The 24,904-nt window shown below is 72.3% G+C and overlaps 2 protein-coding genes across 4 annotated transcripts in view; both read left to right on the top strand.

Annotated features, from left to right (window-relative positions):
• Positions 1-5,420: 5,420 nt before the first annotated feature.
• On the top strand, positions 5,421-10,318 carry MMP9 (matrix metallopeptidase 9). The gene is made up of 13 exons (XM_074888438.1): positions 5,421-6,106; positions 6,300-6,538; positions 6,872-7,020; positions 7,244-7,372; positions 7,453-7,626; positions 7,703-7,876; positions 8,025-8,198; positions 8,330-8,485; positions 8,575-8,800; positions 8,946-9,085; positions 9,198-9,348; positions 9,433-9,536; positions 9,748-10,318. Exons 1-13 carry the CDS (start codon positions 5,963-5,965, stop codon positions 9,855-9,857), a joined length of 2,070 nt encoding a protein of 689 aa, XP_074744539.1. The 5' UTR covers positions 5,421-5,962; the 3' UTR covers positions 9,858-10,318.
• Positions 10,319-11,131: 813 nt separating this feature from the next.
• Positions 11,132-24,904, top strand: part of SLC12A5 (solute carrier family 12 member 5) — a 30,569-nt gene continuing 16,796 nt past the window's right edge. For 2 of the 3 annotated variants that reach the window (XM_074887850.1, XM_074887849.1), the window contains exons 1-4: positions 11,132-11,290; positions 23,726-23,820; positions 24,034-24,165; positions 24,379-24,525. In XM_074887850.1, coding sequence (XP_074743951.1) covers positions 11,182-11,290; positions 23,726-23,820; positions 24,034-24,165; positions 24,379-24,525 — 483 coding nt within the window. In that variant the 5' untranslated portion in view covers positions 11,132-11,181. Of the gene's footprint in view, positions 11,291-16,735; positions 16,946-23,725; positions 23,821-24,033; positions 24,166-24,378; positions 24,526-24,904 lie in introns of those variants that run through there. The other variant, XM_074887851.1, reaches the window with a different exon arrangement.

The following is a 24,904-nucleotide window of genomic DNA, read 5'->3' as shown; positions in this document are numbered from 1 at the left end:
GGCAGCTCACCCCGGCCCCTGCACCCGCAGCCCCGGGCTCCCTTCCTCCCCTCCCGCGGCGCCTGCAGCAAAGGTTTTAAAAGGCCCCGAGGGTCCTGCAGCCCCACAGCTCCCGGCTGAGGGCCAGGCCGTTTGCCGTTCCCGGGCTGCCTGGGTTTTGTCCATATGCCTGTGTTGACAACTGAGCTGCTCTGAATTAATTTGGCAGTAAGCGTTAGAACAGTTGTCAAATGTTTTACTGAAATCCGAGCATGTTGCATCTACCACTCTTCCTTCTGCTTCTTGTAGTTTACGATTAAATACAACCAGTTCTGCCCATATTTCACCTTCTACAAACCTCCGCTCCTTACTCCTGAGCCGCTTTGTGGCTGACAGCCGGCAGGTTCCTGGCACTGCCTTGTCCCCTTCGCGTGCCGGACAGGCAGGTTCGCCGTCATTGTCACAATTGCTGCCCTTCCCGTTTTAGCAGGCAGCTGCCGTGCCCGTCTCACCGCCAGGGAACAAAGTGCTGCCCACCCGTGCTGTGCCGTGCCGTGCCAGGTGACGGTCCAGTGCCGCAGCTGTGCCTTAAGGAGCCAGCGGCCGCCCAGCCCGGTCCTGCCCCGCTCCCCTCCCAGCCTTACCCCTTTGGGGTGCAGGAGACAGCCTGCGGGGCCTGATCCAGCAGGTCACCCCAGAGGGGGTGGCCCCGGGCAACTGACGCCCCTTCCCAAAGCCACCGCACAGTCTGGGCGCTGCCCCGTGCAGCCCACGGGAGCCAGAACGCGCCACATGCCCACTCCTGGCGGGTGGGGAAAGTTTGGTAGAACAAAAGTTAGTCAAAGCCAAGAGGCAAAAGCTGAGACAAGACGAGGTTCAAGGGATGGGAGTGAGTTTATGGCAAAGCAAGTCACAACACGCTACAAGAGCCCTGCGGCATTTGGAGCTCTCACACCCGTTTCCTACAGCCTGGGGCTGCCTGGGGCTGCCTGGGGCTGCCGGGCTGTTCACGCTGCTCTTTGGCAGATGGAATATTCTGGGCTGATTTTCCTCCACTCAAAGGTGATTCTGGATGCCTCTGCCAGAGGCTGACTCGTTCCTTCAAACCCTTCCTGGATTTCCCACTTTGAGCGCTTCCCAACAGGTGGGAGCGTGGTTTCCTCTCCATCCCATGGCGCCGGTGAGCGCAGGGGTTGTGCTGTGTGGCGAGGGCTCTGCGGGGGGGTCTGCAGGGCGCTGGGTCCCCCCCGGCATCGGCTGGGCCGTGTCCCTCAGGGAGGCTGCCTGGCTGCTCCAGTGCCTGCCGCCGGCTCCGGTGCCCGGAAAAGCGAAGCGCTGGGTGGGAGCTTCCTGCTCCAGCATCCCTGGGAGACCTGAACAGACGGGGGGTTCCAGCCCGCTGCGGGGAGGTGACTGTGCCGCCCACCTGGGTGCCTGGAGCCGGTGTGACGGCGGGGGGGGATCCGTCATGTGTGGTTTGCGGCCGGGACCAGTGCTGCCGAGTGATGAGACTGCAGTGCTGGTTTCAGCGCCTGCAGCAGGGAGGGGATCCGCCCGGCTGACACTCGCTGCGTCACCCTCGCCCAGACAAGAGGCTGCGGAGAGCAGCGGCGCTGGGGCTGGGGGGCAGGACAAACAGGGGCGAAGGGTTTGCAAGAAGCTGGTGTTGAGGGGGTGGGGAGTTCCCCAGGTGAGGTGAGGGACGGGCAAGGACAGGCAGGGATTTGAGCAGGTGCATCTGCGGAGATTTGGGCAGTCGGGGAAGGAATGTGGGGCCGGGGGCCGGCGGTGCTGGGAGCGCTGTGGAGCCGTGGCACACGGCACCGTTTGCCAAGAAGGGTCCTGGGCCCAGCTGGAGGACGCGCTCCCAGCCCACGCGCAGCCCGGCGTCGGGGAAGCAGCTACGGGAAGTGTGTGCAGGAATGTTGTTTCTGTCTGGAGCCCGTGAGCGGGAGCAATGGGGCTTCCAAGCCTCTGACACAGAGCTGCTCCCTGTGCCTTTGGTACCGCGCCAAGCATCCCCGTGCCCGGACACCGTGCCGTATGGCGGGCCAGTGCTGGCCCGTGGAGTGGGAGCAGGGCTGGCCTCGGCTGCCTGGCTTGGCCAGGGGCACGTGCAGGTGCCCTGCCTGCCAGCGGGGGAGTCTGGCTCTGCCGTGAGAGCCGTGGCACTGGTGCTTCCTGTGGCGGCTGCCAGGTCCGAGCCGCTTCCTGCCCTCGGCGTGGGCCCTGCTTCCCGGCGGCAGCCAGCGCTGTGCTCTCCCCGGCCCGGTGCTGTCTCACCCGCACAAGACACTGACTCCCTCCCACCCCGCTTCCCCTTGCCGCCGTGCTCTGCCACACTCCCGCCGGCCCCTCACGCCAGGAGGGCGTTTGACACCGTCCACACGCCTGGGCCTGCCCTTTGCTCTCGTGTGCCCGCTGGCCCCTGCCCGGCTCTTTGGGTGCCCAGGTGTGAGGCAGCGACTGTGGCAGCTGGGTGTCCCCTCGCCCCGCTGCTCCTCGGCTCTCCCAACACCTGGTGCACCCCATGGCCGTGGGGGTTGCACCTCTCCCCTGGCCAGCCAGTGCCACATTCCCTCCCCCTTCTCTCCTGTGCTGGGCGCATGGAGCCGGGGAGGGTCCAGGCCTGGCTCTGGGGGTCCCTGGTTCCATCCAGTCCCCCCAGACCTCACTGCGGGCACCTCCCAGCTGGAGACCCGCAGTCTCGCAGAGGTGCTGTCATGTCCTGTCAGCCTCTGCCCTGGGCAGGGCTGCTGCCTCCCCGCCGGCATGGATCCAGGCAGGCGTCCAGCCCCAGCGGGGTCTGGAGGGGTTTCCTGTGGGGGTCTCCCCACGGTGCCCCCTGTGTGAAGGTGGCCGTGGGAATGGGCTGCGGTGGCTGTTCCTTCCCCTTTCGGCACCGGCGGTGGTGACAGGCAGCCTCGTGGCTCGGGCAGCCGGCTGGGCTGCAGGATGTCCACGTCGGTTTTTCCATATCGTTCATCCTTATGGGGGCTCTGGGTGTAAACGGTGCCCCGGGGCCAGCGTGGGCTGGGCACAACGCCCGGGTGCTCCCAGGGTCCCTGGCAGCCAGGAGCCCTCCCCTGCTCCCCGCTGCCCTCCTCTCCCACCAGCACCAGCAGCTCCCCCGAGCATCCCTCTGCATGTGCCCGTGCCGAGGGACCCGTGTGGTGCCCCCGCTCCCCGGCCTGGCCCGTAGCCCGTGGGCCAGGGCTGCCCCACATGGGGCTGGTGTTGCCTGTAGGGTTCATGCCAGCAGCACTGAGCCCCCTGCCCGACTCTGAGGCTGCCGGTGCTGCCAGACACGGGGGTTCCCTGGTGCGCCAGCCCTGCCCCTGCTCCCTGCGGAACCTCCAGAGAGTCACCAGAAAATCCCCCGGCCGGTGCCAGGAGGAAGCTGGCGAATGAGGCCATGAGTCAGTGGGAGAGGCTGGGCTGGGGGGCAGAGCTGTGGCCAGCAGCCCCCCGCCAGGCTCTGGCCACCCAGCTCGAGCACGGGGATGTTGGCCCAACACCTCAGAGCTGGAAGGGGCTGGGCGAGCATGGGCTTGCCAGGACATGCTGCGCGGCATGTGGGGCCATGGCTCTGAGCTCCTCTTGCCATCACTTGCCCCGAGCCCCCCCTCTCCTCTGAGCCCTGGCCCTGCCAGCGCTGCCGGGCCTTGGCTCTGCCCTCAGGGGTGCGGTGAATTGCGGTGCGGTGCGGTGCGGGCAGTGCTGTGGCGGTGTGCCCGGGCTGTGGGAGGTGTGGCTCCTGCATACAGTGGAAATGAGGGATTGGGAATAGCATGGGAAAGGCCCAGGGATCTGCCACAGCGCCAGGGAGGCCAGAGCTGGATCCAGCCCCCCTGGCTGCACCCCGGAGCCGGTGGCAGACGTCCCCTTGCCAGGGCTGTCCCAGGGGCGCATGCTCCCAGGGGTGCTTTTGCATCCAGCTCCGTGTGCTGCGGACTGAGGTCCTGCAGCCTGGAGAGCGGAGGATGCGGAGCGGTGCCTGCTCCCCGCACACCCCAGGAGCCCTCGGCTGCCGTGGGGGCCTCGAGGTGCCTTGGCAGAGCCCCGGCCTCGCCCCAGCCACCAGCCAGGCAGGGAGCACGGTGACCCCATCCTCCTGCCTTGCAAAGAGCTGGGCCATGCACAGGGGTGACCCCCGGGACCCCACGGGGAGGGGAGGTGGGGGTGACCTCGCTGCGGGGTCCCTGGCCTGCGTCCCACCGGGGGGGCTGCGCACCAGCACCGCAGGCTGGATGTGTTTGTCACGCCGGGGCGCAGGACGGTGGCTGCTTGTGGAGCAACTTCCTCCGCCTGGGAACCGGGGCTGCTCTTGCAGGGCTGCGGCGGGGAGTGAGGCAACCCTGTGATTTCTCAGCGCCGCTTCCTCCCGGCGGGGTTCGTGCTGCCCGAGTTCCCCGTGCCCGGCCGGCTGCGGCCCCAGTGCTGCATCCCACTGGCACCGGACACCTGCTGCTCCCCTGCACGCGGCTGGGCTGGGAGTGGGGGTGCGGGACCCCGGCTGGGCGAGGAGGGGTCCGGGGCAGAGCCCGTGCCCGGGGCGAGCCCCCTCAGTGAGCCCGTCTGCCCCGTGTGGGTGACACCCCCCAGGGATGAGCTCTCCCTCGGGTGTGGGGGCTCCTCTGCGAGGGCACGGGGGAGCGTGGCCCCACTCCTCTCGCCATCCCCCGGCCTTGCTGGACGCCAGCATAACCTGTTCATCCTCTGGCCGGGCCAGGAGCTGTTTGTTTGGCTCAGCCAGAGCTGGGGTGATGCATGGGGGGGGGGGGGGGTGGGGGTGTTGGCTGCAGGGGCACAGCCTGGGGCTTTGGGGAGCCAGGAGCGCAGGGCACCAGCAGGAAGGGGGTGGCCCGAGAAGATCGTTCTCCTGGGGACAGCTGAGGGCTCAGCGGGACCCCGTCAGCCCCAGGTTAGCGGGAGCTGGGGAAGGGGGACTGTTTACACCCAGCACTGCTGCCCTCCTGCCTCCCCCAGCTGACGCTGCGCCTTTCTCTCCACTCTGCCGTCTGGTTTCCTCTCGCTCCTCGTCCCTGTTTGCTTTCCCCTTCACCACTCTCATTCCCACAAGCGTCGGCACTTTGGGAGAAGCAGGAAAACACTGTCCCGTGGCGAGGTTTGTGCTGTGCCGGGTGGGAACCTGAGTCAGCAGCTCCCTGTGGAACAGCCAGTGGTGAAGATGGGGCACCCCCATGTCCCACGGGCCTGGCTGGAGCGTCCCCAGGCATGGAGCTGCTCCTGGGCAGGTGCTGCCCCCGGTCCCACGGGGCTCTGCTGGGCAGCTGCTGGCGAGTGGGCTTAGAGACACCTGTGGGGTGTTGACCTATGGGACCTCCTGTGCCAGGAATGCTCTGCCCCGCCGGGGTGACACAGCCACAGTGGGGGACATGGAGACGGATGCTGTGTCCCGGGGAGGTGTTTGGCTCACGGGCAGGCGGCCACAGGCACCGGGGCTCTGGGCAGGGGCTCTCAGGGCAGCTCTGCCCACAAAGCCCTGGTGCCCACCCAGGCCCCCGCAGCTCTGCCTCTGCCAGCATCGGCCCTCGGCTGGCCGAGCTCAGCATCAGCCGGTGCGAGACATGGCAGCAGGGTCCTGAGCCCCCACAACCCTCTGTCCTTGCCACCACCACAGCCTTGGGGACGGCAGGGCAATGCCCCTCGCCGCCGGCCGCCCCACCGCGGGGCAGCCCCTGGGCAGCCGGGCCATGCCGGGCCACTCTCCTCACGCATGGCCGGGGGACCGACATTACCGTGTTTAGTAAACAAGGTGATGAAACAGTTAAGGCAAGGAACGGAGGAGCCTGAGTGTGCGTTTCGTCACCGTGGGAAGGGAGCGTGAGTCGACGGCTGAGGGGTCTGAGGGTGACTCACTGCCCTCCCCGCGCCATAAATAGGAGTGGGAGCCTGGCGGTACCCGGAGCAGAGCAGCGGGGACCCGGCGCAGCCACAGCCCTCCTGCCACCACCACACCATGGCTCTCGTCCTCCTGGCCCCACTCGCCATGGGGCTGCTGGCCATCTCCTGCTGCGCGGCCCCTCTCCAGAGCAAGCCGCAGGCGGTTGTCACCTTCCCGGGGGAGCTGGTCAGCACCCTATCAGACCTGGAGCTGGCGGAGGTGAGGGGAGCATGGCCCCGCGGCCCCCTCCCGGCACCCAGGACCCCGAGGGGCTCCCAGGGCAGCAGTGTGGGGCTGCAGGCCGAGCTCGGGGGCTGCCCGTCTCCCTGAGCCCCTGGGGGTCTGTGGTGCCCGGCACCGCCTGTGCCCCCTCCCGCCTCGCTCAGCCCCCGTGGCTGCCCTTCCTCCCCAGAGCTACCTGCTGCGGTTCGGCTACACCACGGAGGCAGAGGAGAAGACGGGCAGCAAGCACGTGTCCCTGGCCAAGGCGCTGCGCAAGATGCAGAAGCAGCTGGGCCTGGAGGAGACGGGGCAGCTGGACGCCGGCACGCTGGAGGCCATGCGAGCCCCCCGCTGTGGCGTCCCCGACGTGGGGACCTTCCTCACCTTCGAGGGGGACCTCAAGTGGGACCACATGGACCTGACGTACCGGTGAGTCCCTGCCCCAGGGGTGATGGTCCCCAGGGGACAGAGACCAGCGCGAGGGCCCAGGCGGGGCGGCAGCCTCAGCCCAGCCGTGCCTCGGTGCTGCTGGCGCAGCTGGGACTCGGTGCAGCCAGGGCCAAGCCGGCACAGCGGCAGCATCTGCTCCCTGGCGAGCATCTGAGCCCCGGCCTGAGGGTGGTGGCCAGCTGTTCTGCCCGGCCGTGCCAGTGCTGCTGTCCCCTCCTGCGGTGGGGGCACGTCCCCACTGCCCACTGGGAGCAGGGTGGCTCCTGCAGCACGAGCCGGGACCCCGCTGACCCCCCGCCTCCCCCCCGGAAGGGTGATGAACTACTCCCCCGACCTGGACCGTGCCGTCATTGATGACGCCTTCAAGCGGGCGTTCAAAGTGTGGAGCGACGTGACCCCTCTCACCTTCACCCAGATATACAGCGGCGAGGCAGACATCATGATCATGTTTGGCAGCCAAGGTGATGTCCCGGGGGGAGGCCGGGGGCTGGTGACGGGCCCTGCCCACAGCACCATCACCCCGGGTCTCCCCGGGCCACGTCCCCACATGCCCGGGGTCCCTCTGTGCGTGCCAACAGACACACGCACGTATGGGCTCGCAGGGTGTGCACAGGGCTCACCTGTTTGGCATCTGGGCGTGCACCGGGGCTGTGGGGGCTCCTCTGAGGGTGCTTGTCCCCACAGAGCACGGGGATGGGTACCCCTTTGATGGCAAGGATGGGCTCTTGGCCCACGCCTTTCCCCCGGGCCGGGGCATCCAGGGCGATGCCCACTTTGACGACGATGAGCTCTGGACGCTGGGAGCCGGTTTAGGTAAGGGCAGGGCCCGGCGGGCTGGGGGGGCCGACAGCGCCCACCCAGCCCCATTGCTGAGCTGCCCCCGTCCCGAGCAGTGGTGAAGACCCGCCATGGGAACGCCAACGGGGCCGACTGCCACTTCCCCTTCGTCTTCGAGGGCCACTCCTACTCCCGGTGCATCACGGAGGGGCGCACGGACGGGCTGCCCTGGTGTGCCACCACCGCCAGCTACGACCGGGACAAGAAATACGGCTTCTGCCCCAGCGAACGTGAGTAGCGGCGGCTGCAGCCCCTGCCCAGCCCCGCGGGTGCCCAGGGCCTTCCTCACCCCCCCTCGCCCCGCAGTCCTCTACACCAACGGCGGCAACAGTGACGGGTCCCCCTGCGTCTTCCCCTTCATCTTCGAGGGCACCTCTTACGACGCCTGCACCACGGACGGGCGCTCTGACGGCTACCGCTGGTGTGCCACCACCGCCAGCTTCGACCAGGACAAGAAATACGGCTTCTGCCCCAACCGAGGTGCAGGCGGGGTGGGGGCATGTGGGGAGGGGGTGTGTGGGGAGGGGGCATGCGGGGTGGCTGGTCCCCTGCCGTGGTGCACGTGGTGGGCACCCGCGGGGTCTGGGGGCTGCACTGGGGCCCAGCCCCACTGACGCTGATGCTGCAGACACGGCGGTGATCGGCGGTAACTCCCAGGGAGACCCCTGCGTCTTCCCCTTCACCTTCCTGGGACAGTCCTACAGCGCCTGCACCAGCCAGGGCCGGCAGGATGGCAAGCTCTGGTGTGCCACCACCAGCAACTACGACACCGACAAGAAGTGGGGCTTCTGCCCGGACAGAGGTACCAGCCACCCGCCCACACCCCCCCAGCCCCACGCTGTGCTGCCGTGCTGGCACGCTGCCTGTGGGGGCCACGGTCCCCAGCCGGCATGTCCTGTCCCGCTGGGCGCTGAGGCCGGTGCTTTCCCCCAGGTTACAGCATCTTCCTGGTGGCTGCCCACGAGTTCGGGCACTCACTGGGGCTGGACCACTCCAGCGTGCGTGAGGCCCTGATGTACCCCATGTACAGCTACGTCCAGGACTTCCAGCTGGACCCAGATGATGTCCAGGGCATCCAGTACCTCTACGGTGAGCGGCTGCACCGCAGCCAGGCGTGCCGGGGGTCCCGTGGCACTGGGCTGGCTCCCAGCCTCACGCCCTCCCCTGTCTGTGTTCAGGTCGTGGCTCTGGACCCGAGCCCACCGCCCCTGCGCCCGTGCCCACCGAAGAGCCCCAGCCCATTCCCACAGAGGCCGGCAGCACCTCCACCACCGAGGAGGAGGAGGAGACGCCGGAGCCCACAGCCGAGCCTGTTCCTGTGGACCCCAGCCGGGACGCCTGCATGGAGAAGAACTTTGATGCCATCACGGAGATCAACGGGGAGCTGCATTTCTTCAAGGACGGGTGAGTGGCAGCGCCCAGCACCTCCTGCCCTGGCGAAAGCCGTGGTGATGAGGGGGTGTGGGGGGACACGGGACTGTGCCGGGGGCGTGGGGACAGAGGGCTGTGCCAGGCCAGGGTTATCAAGACAGCAGACCTTCCCCACCAGGAAATACTGGACCCACTCGTCCTTCTGGAAGTCGGGCATCCAGGGTGCCTTCTCCATCGCAGACACCTGGCCCGGTCTCCCGGCTGTCATCGACGCCGCTTTCCAGGACGTGCTCACCAAGAGGATCTTCTTCTTTGCGGGTGAGGTCTGCCCCCGCTGCCCTCGGACCCCAGTGCCACCAGCGTGGCGAGGAGCCCGGTGCCGCCCTGGCACCCTTGGGGCCGGCTGACGCCCGTGCTTCCTCGCCTGCAGGTCGGCAGTTCTGGGTGTTTTCTGGCAAGAGCGTGCTGGGCCCACGGGGGATCGAGAAGCTGGGCATCGGCAAGGAAGCCGGCCGCATCGCGGGGGCCCTGCAGCGGGGCCGCGGCAAGGTGCTGCTCTTCAGTGGGGAGAGCTACTGGAGGTGAGGGGGTCCAGGTGGCTGCGGGGGGGCGAGGGACCGGGACGAGGACTCCCAGCGTTGCTGAGCACGGCTCTGCTCTCCCAGGCTGGACGTGAAGGTGCAGAGGGTGGACAAGGGCTACCCCCGTGCTACCGACGACATCTTCACTGGCGTCCCCCTCGACGCGCGCAACGTCTTCCTCTACCAAGGTGAGTGGGGAGGCGGCGGGCAGGGGCTGAGCCGTCACCCCCGGGCTGCCCGGCGCAGGGTGGGGGCCACACCTCAGGGCAGGACACACCGTCAGCCCCGGCAGGTCCCTGTGGCGGGACTGGGGGGGGCCCTGGCCAGAGCCGTCTGCCGGGGCCAGACCCCCGCACACGGCCGCCCTCCCGCTGACCCTCCGCCCCGCTCCTCGCCCAGACAAGTACCACTTCTGCCGGGGCAGCTTCTACTGGAGGATGACGCCGCGGTACCAGGTGGACCGGGTGGGCTACGTCAAGTACGACATCCTGCAGTGCCCCCAGCACTGAGCACCCGCCTGGCCGTGGCTGGCACGCTGCTCCCTGCCCATCGCTCCCAACCGCCAGGCTCCCGACTCGCAGCCTGGCTCCCCCTGGGGGGCCGGGGGCTGCCCCCGCCGAGGTGGGGGCTTGGCCGTCTCCTTGGCAGGAGGGGGCCGGGAGTCCCGGGGTCGCCCCTCGGGAGCTGCCGGCCCGGGGAGCCCCGGCTGGGGAGCAGGCCTCTCGCCGCAGCCAGCACCGTGCCCCCCCCGGCCCGCGCCGGCTCCGCCGCGCAGAGGCGTTTGCCTGGTGCAAACCACACACCGATTTCTAACGACTTTGTCTTTTTCCTGAGCCAGCCGGGCCGGGCCGGGCTCCGCTGGGAGCTGGTCCCCAGGGACTGGGCCAGGGCACGGGGCGCTGCCTCGCTCCCGCCTGCTGCCCCCTCCACCAACCTCCACCCGCCCGTTTTTAATAAAGACAATCCTTCGGACGTGGCCTCCGAGCTCTGTCAGCCGGCCGGGCCCCGGCACAGCGAACCCCCAAAGCGCCGGGCCGGGGGCATCGCCCTCCCCCGGGCTGGGGGGTGCCAGCGTCGGTGGGGAAGGGGTGGCTGGGCGGGGGGGCCACAGCCAGCTCCCCCTTCTGCTGGGGGCTCTGGGGGCCCCGAGGGACACTGGGTCCCCCCGGGAAGGACGTCCCTGAGTCCCAACATCCCCCAATACCGGCCCCACGCCACGCGCAGCCCCCCGGGCCCCTCCTGCCCTCCGGGACCCCCCCCGGCCCTGGCTCCCCCTGTGTCCCCGGCGGTGAGGGGTGGCCGTGGCATGTGGCCGGGCTCCCCCCCGCTGCAGCCTGGAGCCCCCACTGTGGGCTGACACCCCCCCCGAGCCGCGGGGCCCAGCGGCGGGGCCGGGGCCGTGTCCGTGTCCGTGACCGTGGGCTGCCCGGGGCCGTGGCAGGGTGGGGCGGCCGCAGCCCCGGGGCTGTAATTAGCTGTAATTAGCGGCCGCGGTTCCGCGCAGGGCGGGGGCAGAGCGCGGCCCCGTCCCGTCCCGCCGAGGTCCGGTCCCGGCACCCCCCGTGCGGCGGCGGCTGCGGGGCGGAGCGGCCCCCGGTCCGTCCCGTCGAGCCGAACCGAGCTTAGCCTAGCCGAGCTGCACCGAGCTTTGCCAAGCCGAGCCGAGCCGAGCCGAGCCGAGCCGAGCCGAGCCGAGCCGAGCCGTGCCAGCCCTGCAGCCGCGGGGGCGGCGCGGCGGGCGGTGCCGCGGGCACTAGGACCCCGGTCAGCGCCCGGCGGGGCCGCGCTCGGCGGCCGCCGGGGCCCGGAGCCACTTGTGGAGGCGGCGGGGCCATGAGCCGGCGGTTCACCGTCACCGCGCTGCCCCGCCACGGCCCCACGGCCACCCGCGGACCCGACCGCGGCGCGGGGGGCGGCCGCCTGCCCGGCCGCGACGGCAGAGGTGAGCGCCCGGGCACGGCCGGCGGGGCGGGCGCCGCGGGGGGGGCTCCGTGGGGCAGAGCTGGTGGGGCTGGCTGCGAGGGGCGGCTCCGTGGGGCAGGGTGCGTGGGGAGGGGTCTGCGGGGCAGAGCCCGCGGGGCAGAGCCAGGGGAGCGGGGTCTGTGGGGAGGGTCCGCGGGGCAGAGCAGTGGCGGGGGGGGGGGCAGGGCAAGCCCGTCGGGGGGCACCGTGGGGGGGTGCGGAGTCACCCCGGGCCAGCCCCGGTCGGCCGGGCCCCTCGGAGGCAGCGGGGACCCCCCGGGCTGGCGCGGGGCTGCGGGACTCGGGGGCGGGGGGTGCAGAGCGGGGAGCGGGGTTCAGCCGCCCGGGCAGGATGCCTCATCCCCGGGCTCCCCCCCCGGAGCTGCCGCCGCTCCCCGGGGAGCCCCCCCTGCCCGTCCCCATCCCAGGGGGTAAGAGCTGGGGATGGAGCCAGGGTCACGGCTGGTACATGGGGGGCGGCTGCGGGGGGCGAGGCTGCACGTGGCTGCTTGGGGGGCCCTGGGGGACGTTGGGTTGTGAGGCGACGGCTGGGCCTGCGTGAAGGCGTGGGGAGGGTGGGCTGCGGCCCACGGGGCTGCGGGGGGCACGGGCGGTGGGGCCGGCAGGCCGTCGCCTCGCGGTGCCCGGGGGACCTGATGGCGTCACCGGAGCCGTATCGATCCCAGAAAACCGGCCGACGGCAGCACCGTGCAGAGCCGTGACCTTGCGCCCTTGGCAAAGGGCGCTGGTGGGAGGCAGCGAGCAGCTGGACGGGCGCCGCGACACCCGGGCCGGGCTGTGCCCCCGCCGGTGGGCCGTGGTCCTGGGGGTCCTCTGCCCAGTGTCCCGGCCGTGGTGGGATGGCACAGGGCTGGGCCTGGTGGCGAGCAGGTCCACGGCCACTTGTCACCCACCGGCCTCCTGGGGCGGCTGGGCTTGGCCCGTGGGCTGCGCCAGGGGCAGAGTGGCCGGTGCTGAGCTGGAGCAGCGGCCGGAGCCTGTGGCCCTCCAGGAACGGCTTATCGGCTCGGCGGCTGATCTACTGACGGGGGGCCGAGGGGGCCGGGCGAGGAGCAGGCCTGGCTGGGGGGGAGCTGGGGGGAGCTGCTGCAGGGGCCGCGGCAGGGAGGCGCAGGGACGGCGTCCCTCCCTGGCTGAGCTGTGACCTTGTGCCCTCGCAGAGGACAGCCAGCGGCCCGGCCCTGCACCCTGGGTCGGCCGCAGCCATGGTGGGGGCTGTGCCGGGGTGTGTCGGGGTCCCTGTTTGCGCCCCGCGTTGCTCCGTGGTCCCGGGGCCGTGGATGTCGCCTCCCGGGGGATGGATGGGAGGGGGTGCCACGGGGCTGGTGTGGGGCTGCGGATGGCCGGGGAGGGGCCGGGTCCCGGGGGGTGCTCGGTGTCCCCTGGCCCTTCCCAGTGTCACGCGTGGGGCTGGCGGCGACGCGGGGGTGGCGGAGGCCCCGGGGACCTCGGAGCAGGTCCCGGGGCGGGAGCAGGTGGGGGCTGCAGCCGGCCGTGCTGCTCGGTGCCGGGGCGGCGGGAGGGCCCCGGCGCTGCGGGACCACCCGCCCCCCCCCGAGGGCAACCAGCCCGGCGAGGGGTGGTGCCGCGCTCCCTGCGCCGTGATGGGGCCGCGGGGCCGCCGCCCCCCCCCCGGCCGGGGAGGGGGTTCAGGGCCGCGCGGACCCCGGGGAGGGGCTGCCCGGTGCCGCGGGCAGGGTGCGGGCAGGGTGCTGGCAGGACGCCGCCGCGGGGACACAGGGGCCAGGCGCAGGTCACTGCTGCAGCAAGGCCGGGGCTGCGCGGGGGGTCGGGACGGGGCGGTGGGGGCTGCGCGGGGTTTGCGCGGGTTTGCGCGGGTTTGCGCGGGGGGCGGCGGGGGCTGCGCGGGGCCTCGCCGCCACCAGGCGACGCTGCCGGGCCGGGCCGGGCCGGGCTCCGACGGGGGGGTGTGCCCGGCCCCGCCCCGCCCCGCCGCCCGCGGGACGCGGCCGCCCCCACGGGGGTGTCCCCCAGCACCTACGGCGGGAGGGGGGGGTGGAGTCGGAGATCGGGTAGGGGTCCCCTGGGACCCGGCCGTGCGGGGCTTGGGTCCCGCCCCCGTCCGTGGGCGCCGGCCGTGGGGCAGCTGCCCTGGCTCGGGGAGGGCACCGGGGCATCCCTGGAGCGGAGCCCCCCTCCGTGTCCCGAGGCAGCCGGGCTCGGCGGCAGTCGCCATGGCAACCAAGTGGTTAAGGAGCCTCTCTCGTTGCCATGGAAACCGTGCCCGGTGTCATCCCTGCCGGCGGCTTCTGATGCTGGGGGGGGGGGTTCAGCCGCTCTCCCAGCCCCGCCGGGGGAGGGCGGAGCCGTGGGGCCGGGCTGCGGGGGGCCGGCCCCGAGCGGGGGGTGCGCAGCGGGGGGGTGGGGGGGCAGTGGGGACCCCACCAGCCCTGGCTGCGTCCCGCCCGCGCAGCTGCTGCCCACAGGGGCCCTCCACTGGGGGGCCGCTGCCCTGGGGGGGCCGGGGTGTGAGGGTGGCGCAGGGCACCCCGCGGAGGGGTGCTTGCACACCCTGGGGGGACGCGGGACACCCCAGTGCTTCGGTCAGCCGCGGCCCCGCTCCCGCCCCTTCGGGGAGCCCCCGGCGAGGGCCGGCCCCGGGGAGCTCGGGGGCCCCTCGGCTGCGCCGCCGGGAGCGGGGCCCGGCGCATCCCCGTGCCCTCACGTCCCCCTGCCCTGCCCCACCGCCTCCTGCCCTGCCCCACAGCGCCCTGCCCCGCCCCATTGCCTCTCTCTGCTCTTGCCCTCGGGCAGCCGCACCGCTTCCCCGCGGCTCCGCTCCCACCCCACGGGCCCCGGGCCCCCGTCCCTCCCTCCACGCCCCGTCCCGCCGCTGGAGCTGTTGGCAGGTCCCAGTGTCACCTCCGGGCTCTGTTTTTGCGAGACCCCCCCGCCACCCGCCGCGGTGCTGCCCCGGGCTCACGGGGCGGGCGGGACAGCGCGGTGGGGGCACAGCGCGGTGCGAAACCCCCCGGCGCTGCCCCCGGCTCCGTCTGTGCATCGCTGCCCCCCCCCCCCCCCCCCCGAATACACCACCCCCCCCCGCGCCCCCGTTCCTCCAGGGGTCCCCGCTGCCCCAGCTCTTCTCTCCCGGGGGGGGGTCTGGCCTCACGCCCTCGACCCCCCGGCTCTGCGAGTTGCTCCCGGCCGAGCACCGGGGGAGGCTGCCGGGGGTGCCCGGGGGTCCGCGCCCCCCTGGGGGTTTCCCGGCGCCTCCGGCCCGTGTCTTCCTCCTGGGGGGTTTGACTGGGGCCGGGGACAGGACGGGCCGCGGCCGGGACCCCCTCCCCTGGGGAGGGGCTGCGGGGACGTGCCCCCCATCCGGGCTCTGCGCCCCACGGGGGGTGCAGGGGGGGTCTGGGACGCGCTCGGGGGGTCTGCGGTGGCACAGGGCGGTTTTCAGGGGTGCTCCGTGTCCCGGACCGGCTTTGGGAGTCTCGCACAGCTCAGCAATCTCCATCCCGAGGCGGGGGAGTGCAGAGGCGTCGGGGGGGGGGTGTCTATCTGCGCCGTGCCAACCGCCTGGCCTGGCAGAGGAGCCGCGCAGCCCCCCCCCCGGGCAGCCTCTCGCGGTTAAATCGGGCGCTGACGCCAGGATCCCGCCTGTCCCCGGGCTCGGGTGCCACTTGCAGCTGATCCCCCCCGCCCCATGCCGGGGGAGAGCCGCCTGCCCCCCGCCAGCCCCCCCCGCTCCCGGCGCGCTGGGGCCGCGCACCCCAGCCCCGGGCCGGGTTTCGGTCAGTGCCGGGCGGGCTCGAGCCCCCTCCGTCTGGCTCTGTCCCGGGGACACCCTCAACGCGTGTCCCCCCCACGGTGGGATCCTGCGCATGGGCTGAGCAAATGCTGCCGATCGCGCACCCCCCCCCCCGCGCTCTGCTGGCAAATCCCGGCCCCTGAAATGGAGCCGTAATCCCGGGATTAGGGGATTAGTGGTCTTTCACGTGCTCCCTCCCCCCCATCTGTTTTAACAGGAAAATCCCTCTTGGGCTGAGCCCACGCGCGGCGGCCTCCTGCGCAAAACCACCCGCTCGCCGCGGCCTCCACGCGTGGGTGGGCTCCGCACCCCCCCGGACCCGCCCAGCAGAGAGGCTCTGCCCGCTACCTCCTGCCTGCAGCCCCGGCCCCGCAGGCAGCGCGCGGGGGGGGGGGCAGTCCCGTCCCTTGGGAGCGCTGGGCCCCTCCGGGGGACTCGGGGCCGGGGGGGGCATGGGGACTGGGGAAGGGGTTGGCGGGGCCGGTGCGAGGGTCCAAGAACCCCCCCCGCTCCGCAAGGCGAGGGGCCGGGGAGCCGCTGCGCTGTGGAGCATCTGGCCCCGCACCAGGAGAAAGTAAACAATTAATTAGGGCCGTCAAGAAGTAACGACGGGCCGCGGGCGGTCGGGATCCCGGCCCGCCCCGGAGGAGACGCCGGGAGCTGCAGCCGGCTCCGGGCCCGGGACCCTCCCGGCTTCAGTGGGTGAGGGAAGGGGGGGCTGCGGGGGCCCTGCAGCCCCCAGCCCGCCCCGACCCCCGCGACCCTGCCCGGGTCGGGCTGCGAGGCCGGGGGGGGTCCGGCCCCTTCACAGCCCTTCTCCGGGGTCGCGGGGGGCTGTGCCGGGGTGTTTGGGGTGACCCCGGCCCCCCTGGAGGCCCGGGGGGGTCAGACCGAGGCCGCTGTGGTCTGCAAGCAGCGACCCCCCCCTGCAGAGCTGCTGCTGAGGGGGGTCGGCAGCCCCTGCCCGAGCCTGGGCCCCGCTGCCGGGTGGTCTGACACCCCCCCCCCCCCTCCCCGGAGTGTCCTTGGGTGATGGTGGCTGCAGGCCACGGCCTCCGCGCGTGGGTGGGCTCCGACCCCCCCAGGGCCCGCCAGGGAGAGCCGCTCTGCCCGCTGGGTCCTGCCTGCGCCCCTGGGGTGCTGCCTGCAGCCTTGGGCTCCTGCCTGCACCCCTGGGGTGTTGCTGCCCGCAAAACGGTCCTCAGCGTGGTTGGCACGGCCCCCCTCCCGGGACCTGCCCCCCCCCCCCCCCCACCCCGGCCTCGCTGCGGACGGGGGCCGGGGCTGCCCGGGCGGGGGGTTTCGGGGGGTTTCCTGGCCCCGGGCCTCGCCGTCCCCCGGGGATGCGTCGGTGCCCAGTCCCGGGGCTGCACCGGAGTGGGGGGAGTTGGCGTGTGTGCGGGGTGCGGGGAGGATGTGCGGGGTGCGGGGGGGTGCGGGGCCGTCCCGCCCGCGCCAGCCGGGACCCGCAGCGCTGCCGTGCCCTAGTTCCGCCCCCCCCCGGCTCAGCCGGGAGGCGGTGTGCACTCCGCTCCGCGCCCTCCCCCGCCTCGCCCCTGCCCGCCGCTGCTCCCCCCCCCCCGGCGGCGGGGGCAATGCCTCCTGCATACGTGATGAAGCGGGCGGCCGGGCTGGGCTCCGCCGGCAGCAGCGAGCCGTGAGCCCGGGCGCCTCCGCACTGCAGCCCCCTCCCACCGGCGGCGGCGGGGGGCGGCGCGGGGACGCGGCTGGGCTGCGGAGCGCGGTGCTCGCAGCTCCCGGGCAGCGGCGGGCGGGCGGCCGGCGCCATGCTGAACAACCTGGCCGACTGCGAGGACGGCGACGGCGGCGCCAGCCAAGGTGAGGGACCGGCACCGGGCACCGGGGGAGCCCGGGGCGGCCGCCTCTGCCGGGCTGGGGGGCCGGGGCTCGGCGCTGCGGGGTGGCAGAGGCGGCGAGGGGCCGGGGGCCGCGGAGGCTGGGGCTGGGGGGGGGGGGGGGGGGGGGGGGGGGGAAGCGGAACGCGGCCGCCGGACCCCGCCGCCGGGCAGCACCGGCACCGGCCGCGACGGCGGCTCTTGGTCCGCGGCCCCGCGGGGCTGCGGCGGGCGGTGCGGGCGGTGCGGGGCTGCTCCCGCGCCCGCTGCCGGCGCCTCCGCGCAGCCCCGGCCCCGCTCCCGCCGCTGCGGCAGCCTCGGGAAACGGCGGCGTGGCGGGGCCGAACCGTGCCCGGGGCTCGCCGGGGGGCCTCCTCCCGGGCGGGGGCTGCGGGGCTGCGCTCCGGGCGACCCCGCCGGGCAACGGCCGCCGACACCCCCCGGGCAGTCCCCGGCGGCCGCTGCACCGGCCCGCTCCCGCCCGCCCGGCACCCCCGCCGGGGTGCCCGCGCCCGGCTGCTGCCCCCCCAACCCCCCCGGCTACCTCCTCCCCATCCCTCCGGCTGCCGCCCCCCCACCCCGGATACCGCCTCCCCATCCCTCCCTACCGCCTCCCACATACCCACTGCTACCCCCCCCATCCCTCCCAACTGCCGCCCCCCCATCTCCGGCTGCCGCCCCCCCATCCCTCCCTACCGCCTCCCTCATCCCTCCCTCCTGCCGCCCCCCCATCCCTCCCTCCTGCCCCCCCCCCCCCCTCCCCCGGGGCCGCCGCCGCTGTCCGCGGTGCTGAAGCGGCCGCCCGGGCCCAGCGCCGGGGCCGGCAGGAGCCGCTCGCTGCGCCCCGCAAAGCCGAGCCCAGCCGAGCCGAGCCCAGCCGTGCCAAGCCGAGCTGGTCGGCTCTAGCCCGTGCCATTCCGTGCCCCCCCGGTCCGTGCTGCAGTGCAGGGCCGCTGCGAGCCGCGGGCGAGGGGCCGGGGCTGCGGGCGGTGGGGCCGCCGGGCCCTGGCAGCAGCCGCATGGGCCGCGGGTGCTTTGGCCTGAGCTCTCCCCGGGGCACCCGCCGACAGCCGAGCTGCTGCGGGGGGTCCTCGAGCCCTTGGGGGGTGTTCTGGGGCCCTGCGGGGGGTCCTCGGGCCATGCGGGGCCACGTCCAGCCCCGGGCAGCCGGGCCAGTGCAGCAGCTCTCCTGCAGGTGTTTCTGTCGGGATCGGGGGTGGGTTGGAGCCGGGGACAGGCAGCCACGGGGGACCTGCAGTGCCTCTCTGACTCCCCCCAGCCCCCCACCGGCTCCCCTCGCAGGGGGGCAGCCGGCCCTGGCAGTCGCTGCAGAACTCACCGGCTGCCTGCAGTGAGGCTCTGGGCACCGCCGCGACGAGGCTTTTGGCGTTCGCTCTGCTCCGCCGACCTGAGGCTGTTTATTTGCTTGTTTATTCACGGCTCCACTCAAGGTCAGGGCTGGCAGGACTCTTCGGGGGCACCTTGCTGGGCTGGGGGGAGCCGCGCTGGCCCCCAGCCGTGCTCTTCCCTGGTCTGTCACCCTCCCCTTGCCCTCTGCAGCGGCAGGATCTGTCCCGCTCGCTGCGTTTCCATCGCAGCAGTGCCAGCGGCGTGGCAGCAGGCGTTTTGGCCTTGCTGGGGTCTGGCGGGAGGGCTGGACACGCTGCCGCTACAGATGGAGCAGCCGGGCTGTCTCTGGAGCGGGGCCTGGCGAGATGGTGCCCCGTGGGCCAACGGGCACGGGGCTGGAGGCGGTGGGGGGCACCGGGGGGCTTGGGAGAGCAGGGGAGTGTCTGCGGGGGGAGGCACAGCCGAGGGCAGCTGCTGCGGGGGGGTGGGATTGCTTCCCCCACCGAGGGTCCCACTGAGCTCCCTGCAGGGAGCGTGAACGACCTGGGGGGTGGCAGAGCTGTCGCATGTCAACGGGGCCTCCCCCCCGTGTCCCAGCTGCTCCAGCGCTGGCCGGCTGGCGACTCGCAGGACCCAGTGGAGCCGCCGAAGCCCTGGGTGCCACTTGGCCACTTGTGTTGGAAGGGCTGAGCACTGTCCCTGCTCAGGTCCCCGCTCCCTCGCCGGCGGGAGCCTCGTGGCAAGGGCTGGACACGCTCCAGCCCCGGCAGCCTGGCGAGTGTGGGGAGCAGGGGTGCAGGCAGGGCTGCTGCCTGCAGTGTCCGGGCTGGCAGCTTGCACCGCTCCGTTCGGGGTGTGGAGATGTCAGCCGCAGCCCCGCCGCAGGGCTCCAGCCTGGAGGCACCGGAGACCCGGGGCCAGAGCTTTGCCGGAGCTTCTGTCCACGGCCATTTGCGAGGCAGCGCTGGGGCTGTCGGAGGATCTGGGAAGCCGTTTAAACGCAGCCAGGCAAAGCGCCTGTGCTGGAAATCCTGCGCCTGCAGGGCCGGCTGATCAAAGGGAGGATAATCCCGGGTTTAGGAAGCAAGAGGATAGGTCTGAAGTAGCAGTTGGTCCAATTTGGGTCAGGCAGTGACAGAATCCAGCCCAAAAGGCCACTCGGTGTGCTCGCCGGCTGGAGGGGCAGAGCACAGCGTCGGGGCGGGGGGAGCACCCCACCCTCCCCTCCCCACCCCAGCAGAGCCAACACCGCTCTGTGCGCTGCCAGTGCTGCCCCGGCCACCCATGTGCTCTGCCTCGGTGACCTCGGTGAGGGCCACGGGGGCTCCGTGGCCTCTCCAAGGGTGACCCTACCTGGGGCAGCTGGCAGATACCCTTGCTCGGGGGGGGAAGGCAGCCTGGGTGGGGGCAGAGGTGCCACCATAAAGGCCACATGGCCACCCTCAGACCAGGACCAGGCTAGTGGATGCATGGCCAAGTCCCCTTGCTGGCCAGGGGTGACAGCACAGCGCCGTGGCCACCCCGACCAGCCGCTCCTGCAAAGCGGCAGCAGCTGGGGACATCAGCCAGGGCCACGTGCTCCCCCGTGTGCTGCCGGGGTCACCCTGGGGTGCCCCTTGCTGCGGGAAGAGCCCTGGGGAGTGGGGGGAGGCTGCTCGCCAGCCAGCACCGTCGAACACTCTAGCAAAAGTCAAGGTGCCCCGTGTGCCTCTGGGTGAGCCCCGGGACGTCCCCGAGCGCCGAGAGCAGCCCCTGGGGCTGGTGGGACTGGTGCAGGGAGGGCAGCCCAGGAGGGGCCAGCGGCCAGGCCTGCACAGGGGGTCCCTGTGCTGACACCCGGCGGGCCTTGAGGTGCGGCAGGAGCACAAACAGAGGTGCAGGGGGAGTGTGGGGCCGGGCTGCCCCTGCCGCGTCCCCCCCTCGCCCGCTGCTCCCTCTGGCTGCTGCCGCAGCCCCAGCGCCCGATGTCCCTGGCCAGGGCTCGCCATGTGTGGTGGCCAGAGGGAGCCGGCCCTCGCGATGTGCCACGGGGGGGACGCACTGGCCGGGCAGGAGCAGGCAGCTGCCCCGGCAGCAGCTCTGGTTTAATTAGCCCCTCAGGTTTGGCTGCCTGGGCTCCCCCCAGCCAGCGCTCGGTGCCCTGCGCCATGTAAAGCGATTAGGGAGGATTTGGGATAAGGGATGTGACGCTTCCCAACCCAATTTAGGGCTAAAAAGCCATCGGGAGATCAAACTGTGGCTGGTGCTGCAGCCCCAGCACTGCCCTGCGGGGCAGGGAAGCTTCCGGGGGCACAGGGATGGTCCTGGGGGCCCCGGGCTGCCGGTGCAGGCAGTGGGGTCGGCTCTGGGACGCCGTGGGCAGGCAGGGTCAGCGGTGACCCCCGCCGCGAGCGGGACGGTGCGGTGCCCGCAGCGGGGCCGCGGGTTCCTGCCAGCAATCCCGCCGTGAGCCCTTCCAGCCGCCGCAGCAAATTAAAAGGCCGATTGATGTTGAGTGATCCCTGGGGAGGGGGGCGGCTGAGCGCCGGGATCGAAGCCTGGCACAGCTCGGCTCTGCTCCGCTCACGCGTCGGGCTGCCTGGCCTCGGTGCTGCCGGGCCCCGTCCTGCGCTCCTGCCCCGGTGCCGCTTGTCCCCGGGCTGTGCGGGGACAGTGGGGGCATGGGAAGGCCTGGCAGGCACTGGGGGGACCTGGCAGTGTCCTGCGTGTCCCCACGGCCCTGGGGTGTCACCTCTCAGTGCCGCTGGGCAGGGACTGGCCGTGGCGGATGGGGGACACAGGGTGGGCCCTGCCGGGGACGGGCCACGGTGCCTCTGCCTGCCTCTGCCTGCCTCTGCCTGCACAGACCACAAATCCTGTGGCAGCTGCCGGGGAGAGGCTGCACCAGCCCCTCTGCGGCAAAATGGTCTCCGGCAGGAGCGGGGAGCGGGGAGCGCATCGTCACCTGGGACCCCGCGGCCCCGGTGCTTAACTCCTTCCAGCCTGTGGGGCCGGGAGGGAGGTGGGTGGCTGGGAGTCCCCCCGAGCCGTGCCCCGGGGACACCGGAGCTGTGCCACGTGCACGTCCCCATGTCCCCACCTCCCGCCAGCCTGGGGCATCTCCCGGGGCTGATCCTCCCGGCGGCACCACCAGGTGAGGAGCTGCTGAGCCCCGCACAGCTCTGGCAGCCCCAGCGATGCCAGCACGGGGCCGCGGTCCCTGCGGTGCTGGAGAGGGGCAGTGCCCCGGGCTGGGGGCTGGAGGGACTGTGAGGTTTGGGGGCTGTTGTACTGCCGGCGGGTCAGAGCGTGGGTGCCCCGAGGTGCTGCTGGCGTCTGTCGTGCGGAGCCCGTGGGGTCAGGGTGGGCTGGGGGGCCCGGCCGCGGGGTCCGTCGGGTGCTGGTGGGCTGGGGCGCGGGTGCCACGCGGGGCCGGTGTCCGGCTGCCTGCGCCGTTACATAAGAGCGGGAGCCGAGGCGGCCGTGGCTCGCCGTTGCCATGGAAACCAGCACGGTGATGTCGTCGGCTGGGTACCAGGCGGGGAGGCGAGGCCCCCGCGGGCTCTGCTTTCCTGGTGGGGTCCCAGGGCCCTGTCGGGCTGCGAACATGTCCCCCCTGCCAGGCTGCCCCCACCCCCGTGCCCCTGAGGTGCCGCCTGGCCCTGCTCGGTCCGGGTCGGGGGGGGAGGTGGGCTCTGGAGGTGGGCTCTGGCATCCCCATGCTGGGGCCAGGCCCCACCATCGGCCTGGATGGCGTCCTCATTGGCATGGTGGCCACATCCTTGCAGTCCCCAGGGCTGGTGCGGGCAGGTGGGGGCTGTGGCGAGCAGGGGGGTGCCAGCCTGTGCCACCGCCATTACCTAATGAACGCTGGGTGCAGCACTTTAGACCAAACCCGGAGCAAGGAGCACACTGGGTCCACGCTGAGAACCCCTCATGCACCCTTTGGTGGGGGACACAGGGCAGGGCACGTGCCGGCGGTGCTGAGTGTGCGTCCACGGGGGCTCTGGGGTGACGCTGGCTGGACCTGTGGGCCAGGGTGTCCCGCAGCCATTCCTGCACAGGAGCCTGCAGGCTCTGCCCCGTGGTTTGGCCGCACTGTCAGGGACACTGCGGCCCCGCTGCCCCACGCCAGAGGAGCCTGGGGACCTGTGGGAAGTGGGGGGTCAGCCTGTGGGTCGGTGTCACCTGCAGTGCTCGGGGCTTCGCCCCCTGGTCAGCCAGGAGTGGCCGCGTCTGCTGGGGAAATGCAGATGGTGAATCACCGCCGCGCGCAGGCAAACCGGCTCCCAGGATCCCGACTGTGAGTCAACTGGCAGGAGGCAGGTGGTCTCCAAAGGACCGACTGGCTCCAAACAGCCGCGGGGTCTGTCCCGGGGCTGCCGCCGTGGCCCCTGCACTGTCCCTGTGTCCCCGGGTGCTCCTGGGCTCAAGGCTGGCGGAGGGGATGGCTCTCGCCCCGGGCCCGGGGTGCGGAGCAGGTCGGTGACCCTGCCTGGTGCCGCTGGCAGTGCAATTGCCCTGGCCGCAGGGCCGTGGTGGTGGGGATGGGCGCGTGGTGGGGACCCCCCCTCCTCCCACCCGGGGCCAGGGACCAGCCGCTCTGCCCAGCGCCATGTCCTTTGGCCCCTGGCCCCACGCAGCCCCTGCCCCCCTCCCCTCCGGGCCTCAGCTCAGGGCTGCGCCACTCCGGCGGCACCTTCCTCGCTGCCGCTCCATTTCCAGCCTGATTTATTTCTGCTGCTCTGCAGCTCGGCTGTTTTCCTTGCTATTAAGCCGGCTCCGGGTTTCTCCTGCATGAGGTCGTTAATGCAGCGAGCAGCCGCGGCCCTGTCCCAGCAGCTCTGTGGGCTCTGCACCGCTGCGGGCGGCTCCTGCCCTCGGTGGCAGCACCGCCAGACCCCTCCCCACCCTGCGGCACAGCCCGCGAGGCCGTGGGCCCTGCCCTGCCGCTGTGGTGCACGTTGGGGAGCAGGACCAGACATCTGGCCGCTCGCCCCACTCCTGGGCACCGCGCCGCGACCGCCCTGCTCCACGCTGGCGTGGCAAGCGGCTGGCTGGGTCCTGTCCCTGCAGGCACAGCGCTGCGGGCAGCCCCAGCGCGCTCACCCCACGCCGTGAGTTATTGCTGCCGGCCGTCCCGCCGGGGGGTTCCCCCTGGATCCACACCGCTCGCCTCGCTGCGTGGATGCGCTCCGGCAGCTCCACGTGCTGGCCTGGCCAGCACGTGGCTCCTGGGGACAGGCGGCCCCTGCCCGTGCGTGGCGATGCAGGCGGCTGGGACGCAGGTGCTGCCCTCGCCTGTCCTGGGATTGGGTGTGAGCGTGGTGCCCTTGGCACCAGCAGCCCTCCCGTGGCAGCCGGGGTGCAGCTGCGGCCCCTCGGCGCAGGCTGGGCCAGGGGCTGCCTGGCTGACCCGGCACCATCTCTGCAGGTGATGGCAACCCCAAGGAGAGCAGCCCCTTCATCAACAGCACGGACCTGGAGAAGGGCAAGGAGTATGATGGCAAGAACATGGCCCTCTTCGAGGTAGGGTGTGAGAGCAGGGGGCAGGGAGGGTCTCTGGGGAGGGGGCCGAGCTGTCCCACAGCACCCCGACCCGCGTCCTGGGCACCGGGACACACCAGAGCCCCGTGCCCGGCGGGACGGGTGGTGGGGTGGCATCTGAAGAAGTCTCCACATCCCTGGGCTGGCTGGGTCCCGAGGGACTGTCCTCACAGCTCAGAGCTCCGCTCTCCACAGGAGGAGATGGACACCAGCCCCATGGTCTCGTCCCTGCTGAGCGGGCTGGCCAACTACACCAACCTGCCGCAGGGCAGCCGCGAGCACGAGGAGGCCGAGAACAATGACGGGGGCAAGAAGAAGCCGGTGCAGGTGAGGGAGGCAGGAGGGATGCAGCCCCTTCTCCTGGCCCCTGCCTGCGCAGCGCTGGGCCACGGGCTGCCCCACGGTCAGCCGGGTCCCTCGGCCGCTGCCAGCGGGGTGGTTTCCCCCGGGATCCCCGGCTGCATCGCAGGAGGAGCGGGACCCCCCGCCCCTCTGCCAGCCAGGCCCACGAGCGCTGATAGCTGCCCGTTCCCTCGGCAGGCCCCGCGGATGGGCACCTTCATGGGCGTCTACCTGCCCTGCCTCCAGAACATCTTTGGGGTCATTCTCTTCCTGCGCCTCACCTGGGTGGTGGGGATCGCCGGCATCATGGAGTCCTTCTGCATGGTCTTCCTCTGCTGCTCCTGCGTGAGTGATGGACCCCCGCTGGCCTCGCCTGGGGTCTGGGGGTCACCAGCCGGGCTGCTGAGAGGTGCACTAGCTGCCGGCCTGCCCCTGCCCCTGCCCCTGCCCCTGCCCTGCCCCTGCCCTGCCCCACTTACAGCCAGAAGCCTTCAGCTTCCCAAAGGAATCAGCAGCAAAACGGTGCTCAAATGGCAACCCAGACCGCAGCTGCTGTTTGGGTGGGATGTGGTGGAGGGTCCCCTGCCCAGGCCCTGCCCATCATGCTGCAGTGAGCCATCCCGCCAGGACGGTGACTCCAGGGCAGAGACTGGGGGGGGGCTGAACACGAGCAGTGTCCTGGGCAGCCCAGGGATCCCTCGCCCCTCACAGTGCTGCCGGTCCC

Source organism: Strix uralensis, chromosome 18, assembly GCF_047716275.1.
Source record: "Strix uralensis isolate ZFMK-TIS-50842 chromosome 18, bStrUra1, whole genome shotgun sequence".
In the NCBI taxonomy this organism is placed as follows: domain Eukaryota; kingdom Metazoa; phylum Chordata; class Aves; order Strigiformes; family Strigidae; genus Strix; species Strix uralensis.
The sequence above is the reverse complement of the archived record's forward strand: the minus strand, read 5'-3'. Positions and strand labels throughout refer to the sequence as shown.

Coding starts and splice junctions, on each gene's coding strand:
- MMP9 (XM_074888438.1), top strand. CDS start 5,963: ATGGCTCTCGTCCTCCTGGCCCCACTCGCCATGGGGCTGCTGGCCATC. Junction 7,877..8,024: donor CGGCTTCTGCCCCAACCGAG/GTGCAGGCGGGG, acceptor CTGATGCTGCAG/ACACGGCGGTGATCGGCGGT. Junction 8,486..8,574: donor GGGCATCCAGTACCTCTACG/GTGAGCGGCTGC, acceptor GTCTGTGTTCAG/GTCGTGGCTCTGGACCCGAG.